Below are 21006 nucleotides of genomic sequence, written 5' to 3' on the forward strand. Positions count from 1 at the left end.
GCCACATCAATTGAAAAGCATCAGGGATCTCCTTTTTGGGGACCTGTAATGAGTGACGCTTTTGACAATTAAATGGTCATTTTTTTTTTCAGTGATAACAGTGCTCTTTTCCATTTTGTGAGATTGTTGTGTTATTAATTTTAGTAATCATCGCTCCCAGCCATCCCTTCTTTGGGCTAATGACTAGTGAAGGGGCTTTGCCTTTGCTCTTCACTTTCTGGTACGTGTGGGTTCCGTCAGGTACATGAGGGTTCCATCAGGTACGTGTGGGTTCCGTCCAGTACGTGTGGGTTCCGTCAGGTACGTGTGGGTTCCGTCAGGTACGTGTGTATTCTGTTTTGTATTCAAAATCTGCTTCTTAGAAACCCTTGTTAATTTGGTCAAGCTTTACAAAAGCTAGGAGGAGGTGAATGGGACGGAAACCCCGTGCCTCACGCAGAAGGTTTATGTGCCAGAATCAAAAAGGAGCTCTGCTAGCTCCACGGTTCAGCACTCAGCCACTAGCTGAAAGGTCAGTGGTTCAAACTCCCACCTGCTCCACAGTGCGGAAGAGGAGGCAGTCTGTGTTCACACAGTTGCAGCCCTGGAAGCCCAGTGCGGCAGTTCTCAGTCCTGTAAGCCGCTATTTGAATAACTGACAAACTGCTTTTTAAATTGGAGCTTTGTGAGGGCTAACAGCTAGGGGATCAGGCAGAGCAGTCGTAGAACTTTCCACTTATTTTTTATGTGCATTTTGCTTGTCAGGAGCTTAAAAAAATGCTTTAGAAATTAAATATATTTAAGATATTTTTATGCATAAACAAATGACATCTTGAAAGGAGTGCAAGCTAAGAAGGAACAGCATCATAGTGCTGTTCCCTTCAAGAGCCCTGCCCCAGAATAAAAACCGCAAATGTGCCAGCCCAGAGACCCATCTGAGTTGCGTCTGATTGTTCAGAAATCATGGAAGGGTTTTACCCACCAGGCAGTGTAATATGTCCGCTAGGAAGGGACATACTATTCCTTCTTTGCTTTCTTTGGAGACTTTGTATTATTAAAGAAACTCACATTTATTAAAACATGAAGATGTTTTCTTCATGCGTTGGTGTCAGCTGTAATTGTGTGAGGTAAACCGTGGATGCTGCTGCGTTGGTAGTGTTTCCTCCCCCTCCTTCTGTTGTCCTTGTTGTTAGGTGTCATCGGTCGTCTACGACTCGGCCACTGTGAACATCAGCTCCGAGCTGTGGCTTGTCCTGCCGCTGTGTTCTCATCCCCGCTGACCTCAGGCCCTTTGTTAAAGTCACTGTGTCACTCCCGTCTCCTGGAGGGTTGGCCTTTGTGTGGCTGACCTCGTTTTCCAGGAGTGATGCCTTTTTCCACGGACTGGCGATGAAATCAGAGTGACTTCTCGTTCTGTAGGTAGACCCTGCAGTAGGTGAGGTGGTGTAATTACGTCAGAGCTGATCCAGTGGGCCATAGTCCCCCGAGATCACAGCCTTGCGTGCGTGGAGACTATCAAGTTGTTGTTATTGTGAGGTGCTGTCGGGTCGAGTATGACTTGTAGTTACCCTTTGAACAACATAATTGAACCCTGTCTGTCCTGTGCCATTCTCACACTTCCTGACACACAAGAGCCCATGGCAGTCACCATGTCAGTCCACCTGGCTGAGGGTCTTCCTCTCCTTTGCTGACCCTCCACTTTTCACAGCACCGTGCCCCTCTTAAAGGAACAGCCCCTCCTAGCAACAGGACCAGGTGAACCTTCAACATTCTTGCCCCCAAAGAGCTTTCTAGCTGCACCTTCTCCAATGTTAAAGCTACATGCACTCCATGTTCCAGTTATTAAAGGATGTTTGTCGTTTTTCCTCATTTCAACTGACTTCCAGTCTGGGCTCTACCACTCCACTGCTAAAACTCTCCTCGTTCCCCTACTGTTCATAGGGTTTTCAGAGGCCTGTTATTTACAAAGTGAATGACCAGTCCCGCTTCGTAGGCTGTCTTCATCTGGGCAATAACCAGTCCCACTTCCTAGTCTGTCTTAACCTGGGCGGTTTACTGTAACCTGCCCACCATGGGTGACCCTGACACACCAGTGGCATGTATCACACCGAACCCAGGTTAGTATAGCACACTGACAGACGGCTGTACCACTGAGAACAGTGTCCTCAAACACAGCAAACTGCCAATTTAGTTTGTAACTCAAATAGCAAATTAGTCTTCACATCAGGCCAAAGTTACTGTCATATTTTTAACCCACCAACTATTCCTTTTCCCATTTTTTTCATGTCCCATTTCATTTAGGGCCTTAAAACTTGTACTAATTTGCTTAATGTGCAATAATGATTTTATCTAGGACAAAGGCTTTGAACCAGTGAGGATTTGGGGTTCTGAGGCCAGAAATCTTTACAGGCAACTGCTCAGGGTGATGAATTCGAACTGGCCACCTTTCACGCCCAGCCAGCATGTAGCACACCACACTGCCAAGCTGCCTTATAGAAACCCTAGATCACTATCAAAATGAGTATCTGGGAAGTTCATTATGTACAGAAAGACAGTGATGCATCGGCACACAGGTGTTTCAGAAGCCACGCTGGAACTGGAGGAGTTACAGACCTCAGCTTGGAGCACCTGGCCGGCCTGACCAGGGCCACATGGTGTGACAAGTGGTGGAGGAAGGCCTGTGCCTCGGAAGAAGACACCGTCAGCGTCCTTCAGGACGTGTTGGTTGGTGAGTGTTCTGGGAAGGACAGCCCAGAGCTCATGACCGTGGGTGCCTTTGTCCTCATGGACTCAGGAGAGAGGGCCCTCCTGGCTCTGTGAGAGTTAGCGTCTTCACTGGTTCAGCGTCTTCACTGGTTCAACGTCTTCACTGGTTCAGTGTCTTCACTGGTTCACAGCGTCTTTGGGATGTTAGCCATAGCCTCGTCCTCATCGATGTTCAGCCAGTTGCTGTTCAGTACAGCGGAGATGGAGCCGACTCACAGCTGGCCCCCCCGGCAAGTTTTCAAAGGCAGTAAAACTCACGGGAGGAGATTGCTCAGCTTTCTCCCACAGCACAGCTGGTAGATTCGAACTGCCAGCGTTTGGGATTATGACACTGCATCTTACCACGAGGCCACCAGAGCTTCCTTTACCTGTAGGAAGTGCTTGGTTATTTCTCTTGGGATGAGCGTGGATCAAACTGGACTAAAACCCAAAACACAGTTGCTGTGGATCTGGTCAGGGCTTCAGTGTACGGAAGTAAATTCTTTTCAAGGTGCATGTGAGTGAACTTGAACTTGATCCTCTAGCTTGCTTTGGCAGCCAAATACATGTAACTGTTTGCCCTTCCAGAGGCTCTGAAGCTGGTAAAGCAGGGCTTTTTATTTTATAGGTATCTGTTCCCTTATGGACTGTGGTAGTGCAGTGTGTCAGGAGCTGGTCTGTTGATCAAGAGGTTGGTGGTTCGAAAGCCCTGGAGAAGATGTGCCTTCCCTAAAGTCAGAGAGCCTTGAGTGAGGGGGTTCTGCTCTGCCTTCCTGGTCATAGTGGGTCAGGATGGTCTTGTGGCAGTGGGTTCGCTTCTGTGTTCTTGGGGACCTGTTTTGGAGAGGGAGACAGAGAGCTGGTTGGGGAGGGCCTGTGGCTGTTGAGAGCCTGGAGGTGAGTGAGACCATCGAGGCCTGTGCGTGCAGGTGGGAAGGAGAGGACCAGGCGCTGGGTGGGGGTGTGCTCCCCAGGAGGAGGTCCAGGTGAGAGGAGGGGGTGTCCTGGCAGCAGAGTGGTGTGGGAGCAGGAGGCCTTGGCATGTCCTGTGCTGCTGACCGAGCACACGAGGCCCCGCCTGATGGTGTTGGCTGTGTGTGGCCCGTGGGGCTCTGGGCAGGAGGGTCCCTGTGCACCGGTGGTGGGGGAGGCCTCTCCTCTCCAGGGTGGTTTTCTGAGGAGATGGGAGAAGAGTAAGCGCACCCCTTGAGTGTACGCAGTTCTCCTGAGGTGTTTGCTGCAAAAAAGGGTAAGATAGAGGGGACCACAGCTTGTGGGGTCACAGCTGGCGGGATCCTGGGGCCAAGATAATGCTTGTTTCTGTGAGGAAAGTAGCAACCTCAGGGAGAAGGGGGATGGGGTGCACTAACCGTTAGTGGGGTCCTGGCTTGGTCACCCCCAGAGGTACTCAGTGAAAGTGGACATAGCAGGGTCTGCTGGGGAGTGGATGACACTCTCCTTTCTTGGGTCCTCAGTGACACTGAAGGGGAGGAGAGGAAGTTTTGAGGGGAGAGGGGGAGGGGGGCAGACTTCAGGCAGTGATGGGGTGCCCCTGAGGGCCAGGGTCAGTCCTGGTGGGGCAACATTCATGTGGTGGTTGTTTCCCAGCCCATTCTCCTGGGGAGTGAAGTGGGCACAGGCAGAGGGGGTGCAGCCCACGTGTGATTGTGCAGTTTCCAGGAGGAGAGTGGGGCGGGGGAGGGTGGAAGCAGGGAGTGATGAGCAGTCGGGGGGGCTCTCTAGGTGCTTTTGTTAAAGCGCTTCACTGCTAACTAAATGGTCAGCGGTTTGACCCCAGCAGCTGCTCTGCGGGAGAGAGAGGACATTGTTTGCTCACTTAGAGTGAACTCACCTGCAGGAGGTTTGGCTTCATGTTTAATGATTAATCATAGACTATAAGCCGAGTGGGGAGAGGAGAGAGTCATTGAGGAGCCGGGCAGATTCTGTCTGTCGGCCAGTCACAGAGTGAAACCATGTATTTAAGGCCGATCCCAGACTCTTACACACACAGACAGAGAGAGAGAGAGAGAGAGAGAAAGATTGAAGGTCAGATTTTGAAGTTACTTTGGGTCGGGCATAGCGGTGAGCAGAAGGGTGGTTTACCGATGTGGTGATACAGCAAAGAAGCAAACCATTTTTACCTATTGGTTTACTTCTCCGGCTGGAAATCAAGTTCTCACCGAACGAACACCAAGGCGAGGGGCTTGTATTTTGCCTGAACATGATGGATTAATGCAGCTATTCTCTCTTATTTAAAAAAAGAGAAAAAATCACAGATTTTATTCTTGTGGAAACATTGCCTGCTCATTATAGACTATTTGGAAATAATATTTACTGAGATTTTTTTTGAGCTCTGGATACCATTTCTGCTGTAATTCTTTCTGGTCTGTTTTCCTCCCTATTCTTTGCACATAATTGAGACCACACTTGACTTATCATTTTCATTTCCTGTGTTTTTTGCACTTAACAAATGAACAATATGACCCTTTCCCCATGTTATTTATAACTGTATAAATATCACTTTTACTGGTTCTCTTGAGTGCCATTGTGTAGATAGGCCCGAATTTTGTTTACTGTTCTCATACTGTTGGATGTTGAGATGTTTCTCACTTTTTAAATGTGTTTTTTATTCTATGTAGTGTTGCAGGAGACATTGCTATGCTTTTTGATTTTATATTTAGGCTTATAAAGATAGGGCTGTTGGGTCAGAGAGGTGAGAGGCTTGCTCATGGCCAAATTACTCTTTAGAACCAGGTAAAAATGCTTTCAAGCATTGAGTATTATCGTTTAGAAAAACCCTCACCGATTTTACCTGTGAAGAAATATCTATAGTGTTAACTGCATTTATCAGATTCTTAGGAGGGTCAGTATTTTTTCCATTAATGACATTGAGCTCACCGACTGTCCATACAAGAAACCTACTCGTCTCCTGCCTGAGTTGATTCTTGGGCACAGGGTAGCTGTGGATGAGCTCTGGTCACCTTAGGGACCCTTAGCAACCACTAGGAGACAGTGGAGCTGCCCGCAGGGTTTTCACAGCTCTAAGGCTTTATGCAAATGATGGCCTCTGTTTTCTCCCACGAAGTGATTCATGGGTTTGACCCGCTAACCTTTTAGTTAGCAGCCCAACGTTTGACATGCTATTCTGTCAGCACTCTTTCCTTGTGGGAAATACACAAATAAATTTCTCTCTGACACAAAAATCACTAGATTTTGATGCACACAATTTCAAGATACTAATTTTGTGTTTGGTTGATTTTTTTTTCCCAGTATTGTCCTAACTGTGAAAGGTTGTATAATAAGATAGTCGTTGAGTAAGGAACAGACACAAGAACCCTATTTTCTCTAAACCGTAGCCTCCCTTTCTTGTTATTTATTGATATTATGTATCAGGAGGTGGTATTGATGTTGATGTTACTCAGTATCTCTTCTGTTTGAAAAGTCCTCTGAGTGAGACCTCACTCTTCCATCTGTGTCCAGGCTGAAGTTTTGACTCCGGTCTGCCTGTTGCTTTTTTCTACCGGGTTTAGAGCTGTGTCAGTGTGTCCCCGGGTCTGACGGACCATTCTCCTTTCTTAGTCTTTTATACTTTGTCGGGCTGTGATCATTGTTTGTGTATCTCAGTTAACATCACTAGCACTTTGTCACATGATGCCTCTCAGCAGCGTTGCTGATGGGGAATTGAGATCCTGAGTTAATATTTTGACACAGTTGAATTATTTTGTCTAACAGCCAGATGTGTCTATCATTCGGATCAGTATCCTCTAGAAAGAATTTGAAACTTTTCCACATAGTTCCTGAACCTTCATTACCTGTGTTTGAAGCAATTATAAATCAGTGGCCACTGCAAAAAAGGGCTTAAATGGTTTGTTGCCAGCTGAAATCTGCTGGTTCAGACCCGTCAGCTGCTCGGAGGGAGAAAGATGGGGTGAACTGCTTCTGAAAAGATGTACAGCCTTGGGGTGTAGGCTCACTGTGTCCTGTGGGGTCCCTGTGAATTGGCATTGACAGGAAGGCAGTGGCCCTGGGTCTAGTTTTTCATGGTACGGGGGAGCATGTGAGGGCGCTGACTTGCTGGCACTGCTTTGTATCTCAGGGCTTTGCAGGTTTTCAGTCCTTGACAGAGAGCAACTTTGTATCTCTCTCTTTTGGTGGAAAATACTTGCTTTTTCCTTCTCTGACACGTTTCCGCTGGGCATGTGTTCCAGCTTTTGCTGATTGTACTGTATTTCCTTTTAAAAAAAAAAGACCACTGGTGATTTTTACATGTTGCTTTTATAACTGGTCGCTTTGGCCTCTTTGGTTTTTCTTCTGAAACACTGCATTTCCAGATGTGAAGTCTGGTCTGCCCACCTGTCCCGTTACCTATCACTTTGTTTGCCCCTTCCCAGTCTTCACACTCATTCTGCAAACCTGAAGGAGTTGTTATAGCAGTTCCCACGCAGGGCGGTCCCCCAGGGGTCAGGGCAGAGCTCGGCCCCAGGGGTTTGAGGTGGCTCATGTCCTCAGTGATGGGCCACCAGGCCTTTTTCCAAGGCACATCTGGGTGGATTGAATGTTGCAGCCTTTGACTGGTCAGCGGGCCAGTACCCCTCCTCCCCAGCTCCTCAGTCCGTATTTCGTTCTTATCTAATTGATTGGCTAATATACTGACTGTATCTTAGCTCACTAGGTGAATACTTGTGTTGCTAATGGAATGGTTTTGAGAATTTATATCCTTGTTGCTGTTAGCATTTCTTCATTGCCTGAAGTGACTCTCCTTTATATGTGTGATGGACACTGGTGCGTCTGTTCCCATGTTTACAGTGGGCTTGGGGTCTTTTTTTATGGTAATCATGTGGTTTTCCTCCACTGCACCCTGATGAATGACATTCATCAATTTCCATGAGTGGAATTGGACCATCATCCCTGGGCTATGACTCCCTGTCTAGTCAGTGTCCCCTGACCACTCCCCGTGCACCACCATCCCAGGGATGCGGTCCTCTGACTACTGCCAAGGGCTGTTGGTATGTCAGTGAGAATGAGTGGGTTTAATTTTTTTAAAGGGGTTTCTTTATCAAATTTTGGCATCACTAATCTTTTGATTTTAGGAACAAATGTGCATCTTTTCTTTTTCTCTCCATGCTCCAAGGTTGTTCCAAGGGTATTGGAATTAGGTCTTTATATATCCTTGATTTTTTTTTTTCTCCCTGAGGAGAGACCAAGCCACGTCAGGTAGTTCCTTAGCCCTTTCTCACTGTTGGACATTTCTCCTTCTTTATTTTGTTTAGCTAGTTAATCTCTTTGGGATCCTGCCTTTTCTGATGTCATTTTTGATAATACGTGCTTTAATTATAAAGCTACTCATTACATTTCAATATAAATTCCTTTTCCTGGAGTTTGTCAGAATTCCTATATTTCAACTTCTCATGGATTTGTGATTTCTGTTTCTAATTTTGTATATTTATATTAAAGAAAATTATACTAGCCCATTTTATTTTCTGTTATTTACCTAAAACTTTAACTCACGTCATGTTTACTCTATTTTTTCTGACTCATTTATTTATGCTTTTATCTTTTTCTTTACTTTGCTTTTGTTCTTGTTGCCTTTCTAACTCTTAAAAATTCAGTGTCTTTTCCTTCTGAGTACTGCCAAGATCCCGGTGTTGCTGGGATTGTAAAACCACACCCTGTTCAGCGTCCCGCTTCTGCAGAGGTGGCCCTGATGCCAAGATCCGCATCCTTGACTCGGGTCGGAAGAAGGCGGAGGTGGGTGAGTTCTTGCTCTGTGGCCACATGGTCTTGGATGGATATGAGCGGCTCTCTTCAGAAGTCCTGGAGACTGCCCGTATTTGTGACAACAAGTACATGGTGAAAAGTTGTGGCAAAGATGGTTTTTACATCAGCATGCCTCCGCATCCTTGCCCTGTCATTCATTCGCATCAACAAGATGTCCTGTGCTGGGGCTGACAGGCTCCAGACAGGAATGAGAGGTGCCTTTGGAAAGCCCCAGGGTACAGTGGCCACGGTCCCTTGGCCAGGTCATTATGTCCATCCATACCAAGCTTCAGAACAAGGAGCATGTGTTTGAGGCCTTCTGCAGAGCCAAATTCAAGTGCCCTGGACGCCAGATGATCCATCTCTCCAAGAAGTGAGGCTTGGCGAGTTTAATGCTGATGAATTTGAAGACATGGTGGCTCAGAAGTGCCTCCCTCCAGATAGTTGTGGAATGAAATACATACTGTTTAGTTCTGTATGTATTGGAAATACAGCATCTCATACAGCCGGTAGCTAAATGAGCTGTGCATTGTGGACCTACAGTAGTTTACTTTTTTATTTCGTGCACATGTCTTGAAGAGACATTTCAGGGTTGTTCTCTTGAATAGACAAAGATTTTGCCAGCTTTGTCCTAATTGTAATTGTACCTTTCATAATGTGTCCTTTTTGTTTTCTTTTCCTTACATGCAATTCTGTCTCGTATTATTCTTGTTACTCTAGCTTTTTTAAAAATGCAGTTGTTGTTGTTGCTGTTACGTCGTGTCGAGTAGGAATTAACCCACAGCAGACTGCAGCTGGTTTTTAAAGGCGTTGAGTCACATGGGGGAAATCTTTCTCCTGGTGAGAAGCAGATGGATTTGAACCGTGTTCCTTTGGGATCGCAGTACAATTCCTAACCACTGAAACTTTCTCCTATGTCTTTTAGAGGCTGTCAAGAGTGGTAGTTGTCTGTTAATTGGGAAAAAGCATATCCCCTAAAAACCAGATTCTCATGTACTTTATCTTTTTTGTTTTAAATGACAGTGACCACATAAGCACCCTTCATTCTCCAGAAGGGACCATGGCTTTTCAGACCAGACACTTTGCCTGAACTCATCTTCCTTGTGAAGGACATTCTCTCTGTTCTCATTGTTATGCATCAGCTAGGATTTCCCACTTGGCATTTCTTAGAAGTAGAATTAGAAGTCAGTCACATTTGCAAAGGGCCTTTTTCCAAGGTCCTGTTTGTTGTTAGGGGGTGGAGTTAGGCACTGTGAGATTGTTGTTAGGAGGTGGTGTTAAGTGTTGCTATACTGCTGTAGAGTTGTCCTCTGGTCATAGTGACCCAGTGCACTGCCCTGGGCCGCCTCAGAGTTGTGCTGTGCTCAAGTCCATTGCTGTGGTCATTCTGTCAGGCCATCCTTTTTGAAGGTCTCCCGCCCTCTCACTGGTCCTCTACGTTTTCCAAGCGCAATGCCCTTTTCCAAGGTCTGGTCCCCCAAACCACATGCCCAGCGTGTGTGAGACTGAGTCTCATCACTGTTGCTTCTAAGGGGCATGGACTACACTCTGCTGCGACAGGTTACCTGGCCCTTTATCAGTCCGTCCGTGGCTGTTCCACACTCTTCTCAAACACCACGATTCAAAGACATCTCTTCTTCAGGCTTCCTTCTTCATTGTTCAATTTTCATATAAATATGAAATCACTGGAAATACCATGACTTAGGCCAGGCACGTCTTGCTCTTTACAGCGACATCCTTGTTTCTTCGAAGGGCGTCCTTGTATGATAAAGAAACCCTTGACATAGATAGACACCGTGCACCATGTCTTCAAGTTTAACAGCTGCTGCTGCCATGCTTGGTGGTGGATCCAGGTAAAATGAAGTCTGAAAACGTCAGCCTTTCCTCCTTTGAGAGAGAGAACAAGTGAAAAAAGAGTGATGCTGTCAAGGATTCCCTTTACTTGGACTGACGGCACCACCCAACCGCTAATAGCAGGTGTATCCTGTTCAGTGACGTTGGTTCAGTTTTTGTGATGTGTGTGTGGTGAGTCTCATGATTTGTGTTCTAGTTGGTAGAGATAATGGAAGATATATCGTTTTGGTTTTTTGCATAGTTAAGTGGTTTCTGAAGCTGTAAGTCACTCTGTAAGAGAGGAGCCTTCCATCCTGCTCCTGTGGAGCCGCTGATAGATTCGAACCTCCAATCTTTGTGTCAGCAGCACACCGCACTCCGCACTGTTACAAGGCTTCTTGTAACGCCTTGAGCATTTGGTAATGGCAAGTTCGAGATTGGGGAACATGGCAGTTGGTTCCCTGCAAAGGATCAGAAATGAAAACTACCACCTTTGGTACAGAGGACCATTTATGAGCATGTAAGCTCACCTTGCAGACTTTTGATGTGGATTGGAGTCAGTGGTTCTCGTGGTGTGGTCTGTGGATCCCTTCGGGTTTGTCCCAAGGTCACAGTGTGTCCTGTGGTCGTACTGAAGCATCATCTGCTTTTGTGATGACATTGTCACCAATGATGCACGGCAGTGATGAGTACAGGTGCTGGCCCCTTACCATCAGTCAGCACAGCAACCCCAGACAGCACGGGTGATCGGTCACAGTTCCCTCGATTCCTTCACTTGTCGTAAAACAGAAGGTGCCGCTTGGGCTGCAGAATGTCCCTGGTGGGCAGTGAAGAGTGTTCATTTCGTTCACTCTTCACCGGGGACCCACATGTTTTTAAATGCCTTTGTCATGAAATGGAAGTTTCTAGAAAGCCCTTTATACAACACACCATGGAGGAGATAGGGCATCCTGAATGGAAGACCGTAGGCGTTGCTTGGGTTACAGGATGGACTTTCTCCTGCAGCATCACTTTACCAGAAAGAGTGACCGTGAGGCATGGAAACGTTCAGCTGGGATCTTGGTACATTGCTTTCTCATTGACTAAAGCAACCTGTCACTTCAGTAACAACAAGTGACAATGTTGCTGCCAAGATAGAATTCAGGCTTTCAAGCAAAAAGGAGAATTGTGGAAAAGTTGGATGCATGACTGTGATCTTGGCAGAGTCTAATGCTTATAGACGTCTGAGGAGAGCCGAGGGTCCTAGCAAATGGGGTTGTTTGAGATCATGTAATGAAATAACTCGTGTCCTCTGGCATACAGTCATATGTGAGCAAAAGATTGATTCGGTGTGTGAGATAGGCCAGTGGATTGGAATAGAATGTGTTGTTGTTACATGCCATTGAGTCAGCATCAACTCCTGACTGACCAGCAGTGGTTTTTCAGAGGCTCTGACCTTGCACCAAAGGAGCTAGTCCATCTGTGTGGTGGAGAGTGGATTTGAACTCCTTGCCTCTCTGTTGACAGTGCAACTACAGAGTTTAAAAATGTTGCAATTGGTTTCAGATTCTTCAGTACAACAGACCTTGGAGAAAGTGACACTTGGTGAGTTTCCTAAAAATACAAACAAACAAACCAACCCCCCAAAACCCAAAAAACAACCCCAAACTCTAATTCATTGCCATCTTGTTTGAATTGACACATAGCTGACCCTCTGGTGGGTTTTCAGGGACTGTAAATCACACCGGACTGGATTGCCCGTCTTTCTCCCGAGGAACGGCTGGTGGGTTTGAACCACAGGAGCAGTACTACCTTTGTGTTGACAGCACGACTCCATATGGACGACACCGCCGGGACTCCTTCGCTGAGTGTTAGTGCACTGTATAAAAGGAGAATTCCACAATTGCGTGAAAAAGCCATACTCCATTTCCCCCAGCATTGCTACTCAGAAGGTCAGGGGTTCAAATCCAATAGCTGCTCTGTGTGTCAGAGGTGGGGTGGTACCTCTTGACATCTGATGGGAGGAGCTGTGAGTTGGAATTTGCTTAGTGGCTGTAGGGTTTCTTAGGTTTATATCTGGTGGTGGTAGGTGTGTCGGTACGACTCAGTGTGTCTGTGTTTTTACGTGGGTAGACCAGAGAGATACAGTGGGTTTGGATCCAGATATCCACAGTGACCATCGGATAAAGCAAGTCACGTGACTTGATTTTGATTTCCTGTTAGAACCACCCACAGCAGACCCTTGAGCAAGTTTCAAAGAGGCTTTATAGCACAGGAGGAGATCTCCCTCCTTCTCCCATGGAGCAGATAATGGATTAGAACTTGGTTTCTGTGAGATTGCAGCTTAGCTTCTTAGCACCGGGCCACCAGTGCTCCCTAGTGCACTAGTGCATATGAAAGTTTTGTATGTGCTGGATAGCTACTCAGTGAGAAATCTTGCATTATGAACAAGCTTGAAATATTCTAAGAGTGACCAAAGAGTGACACAGAGACAGACCCACTGGGAGCACTTGTTGAAAAAATGGCACCTGAGATTTTCTTGACTCTAGTTCCCATGACCTGCACCTTGGTACAAACGCAGTGTCTGGAAAGCGGGGTGCACTGCTGTCAGTCACAGCAGCGTCCTCCGCCAGACGGACCCCGTGGCCAGAAAGACTCTGTGGCCAGAAAGACCCCGCGGCCAGATGAACTCAGTTGTCAAAGCCTCAGATGTGGACGCTACAGCGTGTCAGAAGGGAAATTTGCGGTAATCTAAAATGGTCCTTTCCTCACAGAATTTTTATTGTTTTGAAAATACCTTTTTTGTTAAAATGCTATTTATGAGGCGCGAGCCTCGCTTCCCTCTGCGGGGTGGGCTAGCCGTTGACATGGCGCCCTCCACAAGTCTAGCGGTTTCCTCGGCGATACTGGTGGTACTGCTTTTAGGGGCTCCTTGGACCCAGGGGCGGCGGAGTGACGTGCGCATCATCACGGACGAGAACTGGAAAGAGTTACTGGAAGGAGAGTGGATGATAGAATTTTATGCTCCATGGTGTCCTGCTTGTCAGAATCTTCAACCAGAATGGGAAAGCTTTGCCGAATGGGGAGAAGATCTTGAGGTTAATGTTGCAAAAGTAGATGTCACAGAGCAGCCAGGACTGAGTGGACGATTTATAATAACTGCCCTTCCTACTATTTATCATTGCAAAGATCGTGAATTTAGGTGTTATCAGGGCCCAAGGACAAAGAAGGACTTCATCAACTTCATAAGTGACAAAGAGTGGAAGAGCATTGAACCCGTTTCATCATGGTTTGGTCCAGGCTCCGTTCTGATGAGCAGTATGTCAGCACTCTTTCAGCTATCTGTGTGGATCAGGACTTGTCATAACTATTTGGTTGAAGACCTTGGACTCCCTGTGTGGGGATCATACACCGTTTTTGCTTTAGCAACGTTGTTTTCAGGACTGTTGCTAGGACTTTGTATGATATTTGTGGCAGATTGCCTTTGTCCTTCAAAAAGGCACAGGCCACCACAACCATACCCATCAAAAAAATTATTACCAGAATCTTCTCAACTTTTGAAAAAAGTGGAGGAAGAACAAGAAATTGACGAAGATGTTTCAGAAGAAGAAGTTGAAAGTACAGAAGAAACAAACAAAGATTTAGCAGAGAACGCCGTAAGACATAGATCTGTGGGCCAATCACTGGCCACAGATAAATTGTAGTTATTTTTACATATGTCTTAATATTAATGATTTTGGCAAAAACAGAAGATTAATAATTTCTTTTTGTTCAGAGTGAACTGTGACTGTACACTGCAGGGTTCCATCTAGATTGTCATTAGATTGAACAGTCTACCTTCAGAAAATAAAAATAGCACTAGATAAAGATGTTTGAAATAACAATTTATAAACAGCATGGTGGTTAAACAATTCTTTGATCTTTGAAAAATCTGGTGCCAAGCAATAAAATTTGAGTATGTTTATTTAAAAAAAATGCTATTTATGGTAACATAAGTTTAATACCATTTTCTTAAAATCCATTAATAATGAAATATTTTTACATTTTCTGCTTTTTTTTCCCCTGCTGAATTTCAATACATACAACGCACATGGGGAACACTTTTTTGGGGGGGTCCTCAGTCATTTTTAAACTTTTAAAAGGGTCCTCTGACTACAAAGTGTGGTAACCAAAGTGTGCTAACCCTTTGGTCAGTGAAAGTGAGGCATTCACTCCTGGGGATGGGTTACATGGTGACTGTGACATGCGCTTGAGCATGACCGAGATTGGGGGATGGCCCAGCACTGGGCATGGCTTCAGTCTGTGCGGAGGGTCACTGGGTGTGTTTATAGGGTCGCTGAGAATCGTATTCAGCCTTACGGCACTGGCAGTGCTGACCACCAGCCCAGGCAGGACAGCAGGACGCAGAGCAAGGCTGTGGGTGCTACCCCCAGTAGCTGGTCCACAGTTGTGAGCTGCCACTTCTTGGTAGTGAATTATTTTGGAAATATTTGGGAAAATGTTAATGTCTTCTAAAGCTGTTTGCTTGTTGGTAAAATAGAGATCTTAAAAAGAGCTTTGTTCGTTGAAGGCTCTAAGTAGTTGTTTAATGTTGGTTCTCTGAGTTTTTTCATTAGATGTTAATGACGACCTCAAGTCATTCCTTTAAATAAGATTTGGTGAGGTTTTCGGAAGCTTCCTCTTCCTCCCAGATGGCCAGCGTGTGCGTGCCTCGAACCTTTTCCTCCGAACCCTCGTGTGCATTTCCAGGGATATGTGTAAACTTACCACTTTACAATTAGGAAGGCAGCAAAACCATCTCTAACATTTCCTTGTGCTTGGGACAGATGGCGGCCCTGTGAAAAAGATGGCTTGTATTTTTGGAAGTGCAAATAGAAAAACATACTCTTAAAAATTTCAGCTTAATCTTGGCCCAGAAGATGAAAGGAAGAGATAAAAGACCATATGGCTTAATATAACTTTTTTATAGTTTCTAATGCTGAGGACTTATTTCTTCATGCAGTGAAGCCTTTGGGAAGCCAAGCTCAATGGACTGCCTTGTTTTTCCACATCTTGCAGGTTTTCCGTCTATGACAGAGTATAGAATTTGTTACGTGTTTTGTGGAAAATATTTGAGTTTTCTTTCTCTGCCAGGTTTCTGCCTTATGCATGGTTCACAGCTTTTACCATCTTCTTGTTGAGCTAGATACAGATTGGTAGTTGGAAAAAGGAGTGATGATCTCTCAATGCCGTCGAGTTGGAACCGACTCCTAGCTGACCCTCGATGGATTAGGTTTATGAGGGTGTGAATTGCTCAAGGAGATTGTCCATTTTTCTCCTGTGGAGAAATAGGGTGGATTTGAACCACCAGAGAGGCTTGGCCTTTGGGCCAGCAGCAGGATTTTTCTAGAAACTGCATCAGCAGAACTCTGGTCAGGTAGAGAGCTGCTGGGTTTCTTGAGTGGTGCAGGTCAGACACTCACCAGTAACTGAAAGATTGAGGGTTTGGTTCTGCTCAGAGCACCATGGAAGAAGGTTCTAGTACTCTTGATGTCCTGAAAATCCAGCATGGAAGCCCCATGGAGCAGTTCTGCTCTGACAAACGCTAGTTATCAAGAGCGGAGTTTGTTGCAAGCAAGTCTCCTGTTTAAATCTGTGGTGGTTGTCCCTGAAGTGCATACCTTCCTCATGGTGGTATTTACCTTAGAGGCTTGTTTTTCGTTTGGCTGACAGTTGAGCCACGGCCCTGCGTTCAGTTCCAGGGTGTAAGGCCCCACTCCTAGGAGATCCACCGTTCTCTCAGCAGACCAGGAAGCCCAGCCATGGGTGGGTTTGGAGTTTGTTCCACATTGTTTCCTCCCTTTGTCCAGGACTGCACTGAGTCCCCTGTCAGAGCGGTCAGCAGTAGTATAACTGGGTCTCAGGGCGGTGGAGGTGGGAGTGGACGTTGTCTCTTGGTCCTCGGACTCCTTGTCTCATGTTGTTAACTCTCTTCTCTCCTCACTGCTCCAGGTGGAAACCCTAGCTTCACACTTCGCGGGTGTATCCCCACTCCACGGGTGTATCCACACTCTGCGGTTGTATCCCTCCTCCGCGGGTGTATTCCCCACTCTGCCGGTGTATTCCCACTCTGTCACTGTATCCCCACTGTGGGTGTATCACAGTGGTTGTGAATGTCTGTCTGTAATGTAGATGTATGCTAGTGCAGACCAGGATGGACTCTTTAGTTTGTTGAAGTTGCTTGATTTGGATGCATTCACCACCCGAGACTCAAGTTAGTGCCGACACAGTATGAGGCCTGCAGCTGGGCCACGCACGGTTTGGTCATCAGTCGGGTCTTTGCCTGTCCCTCTTGCTGGGGATAATACAAGCATTGCTGTCTTCTCTGCTCACATCCTTTAGTTTTACGGCTGCTGGTGATTAAGTCTTCTTCCTCCCGGGGTGAGCTGGTGCCTCCATATTTGGGGGGACAAAATTAGGTTCATTGTTAATGAGCCAGAAAATTAACACTTAACACAGGAAGGTTTGATCAGGCCACGGTTTGGAGCCTGTTAAGGCAGATAAATGCAGTTTCTGTTGCTAAGAAGGGTTGTGCTTGCACCGTCTCCCTCGGGGCGGGGGTTCTGGGACATGTAGGTGGTCATGCTTTCCTTGATGTCACGGGAGAAATGGGCCAGCCAATTGGTAGAGATTTTTTTCCCCCTTCACTTTGGTGTGTTGGAGCTGAAGCATGATTCATGCTTCCTGGGCCTTGTTTAAGAAATGTGTCCCTCTCTCAAAGACATAGAGATGTTCTAGGCTTTGTTCTAACAAAACGGTGTTTCTTTATGTAGATCTTATGTCTCTCTCTAATCTGTTTTTGCTGATGGTAGGAGTGTGGAATCTGACTTACTCTTTCTTTCAGGTAGATGACCACATGCCCGCGCCATCTTTTACATAGTCCTCCTTCCCCACTTGGGCCCAGTAGATAAGGAGTTGAATGAGATGAAGCGTCTCCATCTTTGCCTCTGAGGAGTACCGGGTGACACTTTATTTGATGTAGTTGATTGACCTTTTGGCTGTCCATGGCATATGCAGTGCTCTTCTCCACCACAACTCAGACGCATCAATTCTGTTGTCCTCCTTATTCATCGTTCAGCTCTCGACACATAGCAAGTGATTTAACCTTGATGTCTTCAAACTGACATCATTGCTCCTCTGTACTTTGGAGAGACCTCTGACTGCAGATTTGCCCAGTGTCTGTTGATTTCTTGAGTGTTGGTGCCAAGGATCTTGATTATATATCCCAGTAAGACGAAACTGTTGACAATTTCGGTTATTTCCCCTTCTACCGTGATATTGCCTCTTGGCCCAGTGTTGAGGATTTTGTTTTCTTGATGTTGAGATGTAAGCCATACAAGGAAAATTATAGTCTTTGATTTTCAGTAAGTGCATCAAGTCCTCAGTTTCCTGAGCAAGGCTTGTGCCATCTGCGTAATGCAGGCTGTTGACGAGTCTTCCTCCAATTCTGATGCCACGTTCTTCATAGAGTCCGCCTTCTGCAGTGATGTGCCCAGCATACAGACTGAATAGGTAAGTGAGCGTTCATTAGTCAGTGGGCAACAGGTCACAGCTCTATTGAAAAACAGTAGTCAAGAAGTTCCTTTGCTTTTAAATATATTGGCAGTATGTGCATACAAAAGCATTTTATTCACATTAAGATAATGTATTCTGGAATAAAATTGATGGTTTTATGTATATCATAAAAAAAAAAAAAAAGAAGAAGTTCCTTTGCCGGGGAGAACTGAAGTTCCAAGTGCTTAGATGTTCAGAAGCGAAAAGATGAAAACTGCATAAACTTAAGCTTGTGCGGAAAGACCTTCTAATGTGACTTTTCTTCCCCTTCCAGAAAATGGCTCCAGAGGCTCGGTGAGGCGGGCAGAGGCCGTGGTTGCTGCGTCGCTGTCCCTCCCCGTGCGCAGGGCCCGCATCCCAGAGCGCGCGTGACCCCCGGGCCACCGAGCAGCCAGAATGAAGAAGATCAGCCTGAAGACCATCCGGAAGTCCTTCAACCTGAACAAAAGCAAAGACGACAGCGACTTCATGGTGGTGCAGCCGCCCTCCCTCCCTGGCGACTTCGGCAAGGATGACTCCCTGTTTGGCAGCTGCTACGGCAAGGACATGGCCAGCTGCGACCTGGGTGGCGAAGACGACAAAGGCAGCAAGGCGCGCGCCAAGGGCGAGAGCCTGATGGGCACGCTCAAGCGGCGCCTGTCGGCCAAGCAGAAGCGTGGCAAGGGCGCAGCGCCGGCGGGTGCAGACGAGGACACCTTCTCCTCGGCCTCCGCGCCCCTGGCCTTCAAGGACGCGCGCGCCCCGCGGCCCATGCGCTCCACGTCCCTTCGCAGCCACCACTACAGCCCCACGCCCTGGCCTTTGCGGCCCACGGCCTCGGAAGAGACGTGCATCAAGGTGGAGGTGCGCGTCAAGGCGCTGGTGCACGCTGCCAGCCCCGGGCCCGCGCTCAACGGCGTGCGCAAGGACCTCCGCGAGCTGCAGCCGGAACCGGCCTGCCCCGAGCCCGCCACGCTGCACGCCGGGGATGCGCCCGGGGACCTGCGGCTGCCGCTGGACGAGCATGTGCCTGTGGTCCTGGGCCTGGTGCCCCCGGACTACATCCAGTACACCGTGCCTTTGGACGAGGGGATGTACCCGCTGGAGAGCTCCCGCAGCTGCTGTCCAGACGGCTCCTCGCCCATGGAGGTTTCTGCGGGGCCGGGCCCTGGCGCCTTCCCCGGCGATGAGCCGGGCCTGGGCGCAGAGCACGACGGCACCCCTGGTGCGTCCCCGGCCAGTGGACTGCTGCTCGGACCTGCGGGCGTCCTGCTGCAGAGCCCCCGCGTGCGCCCCGAGGACGCGCCCCCGCTATCCCCCCTGCTACCTCCCGCGCAGAGCCACCCGAGCCAAAGGAACTTCGCGGGGCTGCCAGGCCCCGACGTGCACGTGGCCGAGAGCGTGCGCTGCCACTTGACGTTCGACCCCACCTCCGCCCCCGGTGTGGCCCGGGTCTACGACTCGGTGCAGAGCAGCGGGCCCATGGTGGTGACCAGCCTCACGGAGGAGCTCAAGAAGCTGGCCAAGCAGGGCTGGTACTGGGGGCCCATCACGCGCTGGGAGGCCGAGGGCAAGCTGGCCAATGTGCCCGACGGCTCGTTCCTGGTGCGGGACAGCTCGGACGACCGCTACCTACTCAGCCTGAGCTTCCGCTCTCACGGGAAAACCCTGCACACGCGGATCGAGCACTCGAACGGGCGCTTCAGCTTCTACGAGCAGCCGGACGTGGAGGGCCATGTGTCCATCGTGGAGCTGATCGAACACTCCATCAGGGACTCGGAGAACGGCGCCTTCTGCTACTCGCGCTCGCGCCTGCCCGGCTCGGCCACCTACCCGGTGCGGCTGACCAACCCGGTGTCGCGGTTCATGCAGGTGCGCTCGCTGCAGTACCTGTGCCGCTTCGTCATCCGCCAGTACACCAGGATAGACCTGATCCAGAAACTGCCTTTGCCCAACAAGATGAAGGATTATCTCCAGGAGAAGCACTACTGACAGAGCCGGGGACCCCGCTCTTGCACTTTGGGAACCAGAGAGAATTAGAGACGTCGAAATACCGTTTACAGACCCTTGTCACTGTCCATCTGTTGTTGCCATACTGATTTGTTTTTTGTGTCGAGTCAGTGGCCGGCCCAGGGTGGGGTAGGTGTGGGAGGCCCCTTGGGTTGACTTTGGTTCTTTCTAAAGGGAAGTTTGGGGGTTTTAGGAGTGCGAATGACTTTCCCCAATTTGCAGAATAATCACAATGTGAATGATCAGATTGCCCTAATGCTCCCCTTCCCCTCCACATCCTTTGCTGCTATCCACTGTGATTTTTATGCATTAAAAGCACATTTCATGTGTGTTGAATCCTAAGTGAAGTTGAATGCAGATGAATAGAATGAAAATCATTGTCTCCTAATAAATGGCCCTTTTTTAAAAGGTGGTATTGACAGGCATCCCCAGGTGATGAAACATGGAATTTGCACGTACACCAAATGTGAGTTTGTAGTCCCAACTCTTAGGAGGAACATTGATCGAGGACTCTGAATCAACATCCTTTTAGAAGCCAGAGAGTCTCTCTAAATGCTCATTTCTAAATTATTTTTCAGGTTGTACTTACTTTTTTTCCTCCTTTTGTTGTAAAAAGTTGAGTGTTTCTGTCACCCTCATTTGCACCTTGTGGTTTGTCTACTAAAAAAAAAAAATGGCCTTACATGAAAAATTCTTCAAGAAACATATTCCACCGATGTAGAAATTGTTGCCTTTTCTGTCTTTGGATTCTGGTACAAGTTGGTGTACATCTAAAGACCTGTGGAACGAGACCTGTTATTGAAGAAATGTGAGCTGATCGTAGTTTCCTGTGGTAGCAGTTTTGTGGGCACGCCTGTTCTGTTCTTCTCTTTGGTAAAGTGTTGTATCTATGATTTCTAAAGTTGTTCCTGGGTTTGACTAAACTTACACAACCGATCTTCATAAACAAACTGGGTTTTCTCGCACCATTAAGGTGTCTACAATTTTGGATTGAGTTGGATATTTTTTAAAAGCAAGCATTGTCTTAAAGTTGAATTTACGGTATTCTTTTATGTAGTAAAGATTTGAAATGTGCTACATTCAGTCCCACTTAGCCCCACTCTTAATTAAATGACTCTAACTGAAAAAATT

General features: G+C 47.4%; 2 protein-coding genes and 1 pseudogene across 2 annotated transcripts; all 3 read left to right on the top strand.

The window, feature by feature from the left end:
- Positions 1-410: 410 nt before the first annotated feature.
- On the top strand, positions 411-8998 carry LOC102859998 (annotated as a pseudogene).
- A 4162-nt stretch (positions 8999-13160) lies between these two features.
- LOC102860406 (thioredoxin-related transmembrane protein 1-like) lies at positions 13161-13997 on the top strand. Its single transcript, XM_006892765.1, has one exon. The coding sequence runs from the start codon at positions 13161-13163 to the stop codon at positions 13995-13997; it is 837 nt and encodes a 278-aa protein (XP_006892827.1).
- A 4285-nt stretch (positions 13998-18282) lies between these two features.
- On the top strand, positions 18283-19857 carry LOC102847750 (suppressor of cytokine signaling 6-like). The gene has a single exon (XM_006892746.1). It carries the CDS (start codon positions 18283-18285, stop codon positions 19855-19857), a length of 1575 nt encoding a protein of 524 aa, XP_006892808.1.
- Positions 19858-21006: the final 1149 nt, after the last annotated feature.

This window comes from Elephantulus edwardii, unplaced genomic scaffold, assembly GCF_000299155.1.
Source record: "Elephantulus edwardii isolate Elephantulus edwardi_28Jun2011 unplaced genomic scaffold, EleEdw1.0 scaffold00118, whole genome shotgun sequence".
Taxonomy (NCBI): domain Eukaryota; kingdom Metazoa; phylum Chordata; class Mammalia; order Macroscelidea; family Macroscelididae; genus Elephantulus; species Elephantulus edwardii.

Excerpts from the sequence above, each read along its gene's own strand:
- LOC102860406 (XM_006892765.1), top strand. The coding sequence starts at position 13,161 with ATGGCGCCCTCCACAAGTCTAGCGGTTTCCTCGGCGATACTGGTGGTA.
- LOC102847750 (XM_006892746.1), top strand. The coding sequence starts at position 18,283 with ATGAAGAAGATCAGCCTGAAGACCATCCGGAAGTCCTTCAACCTGAAC.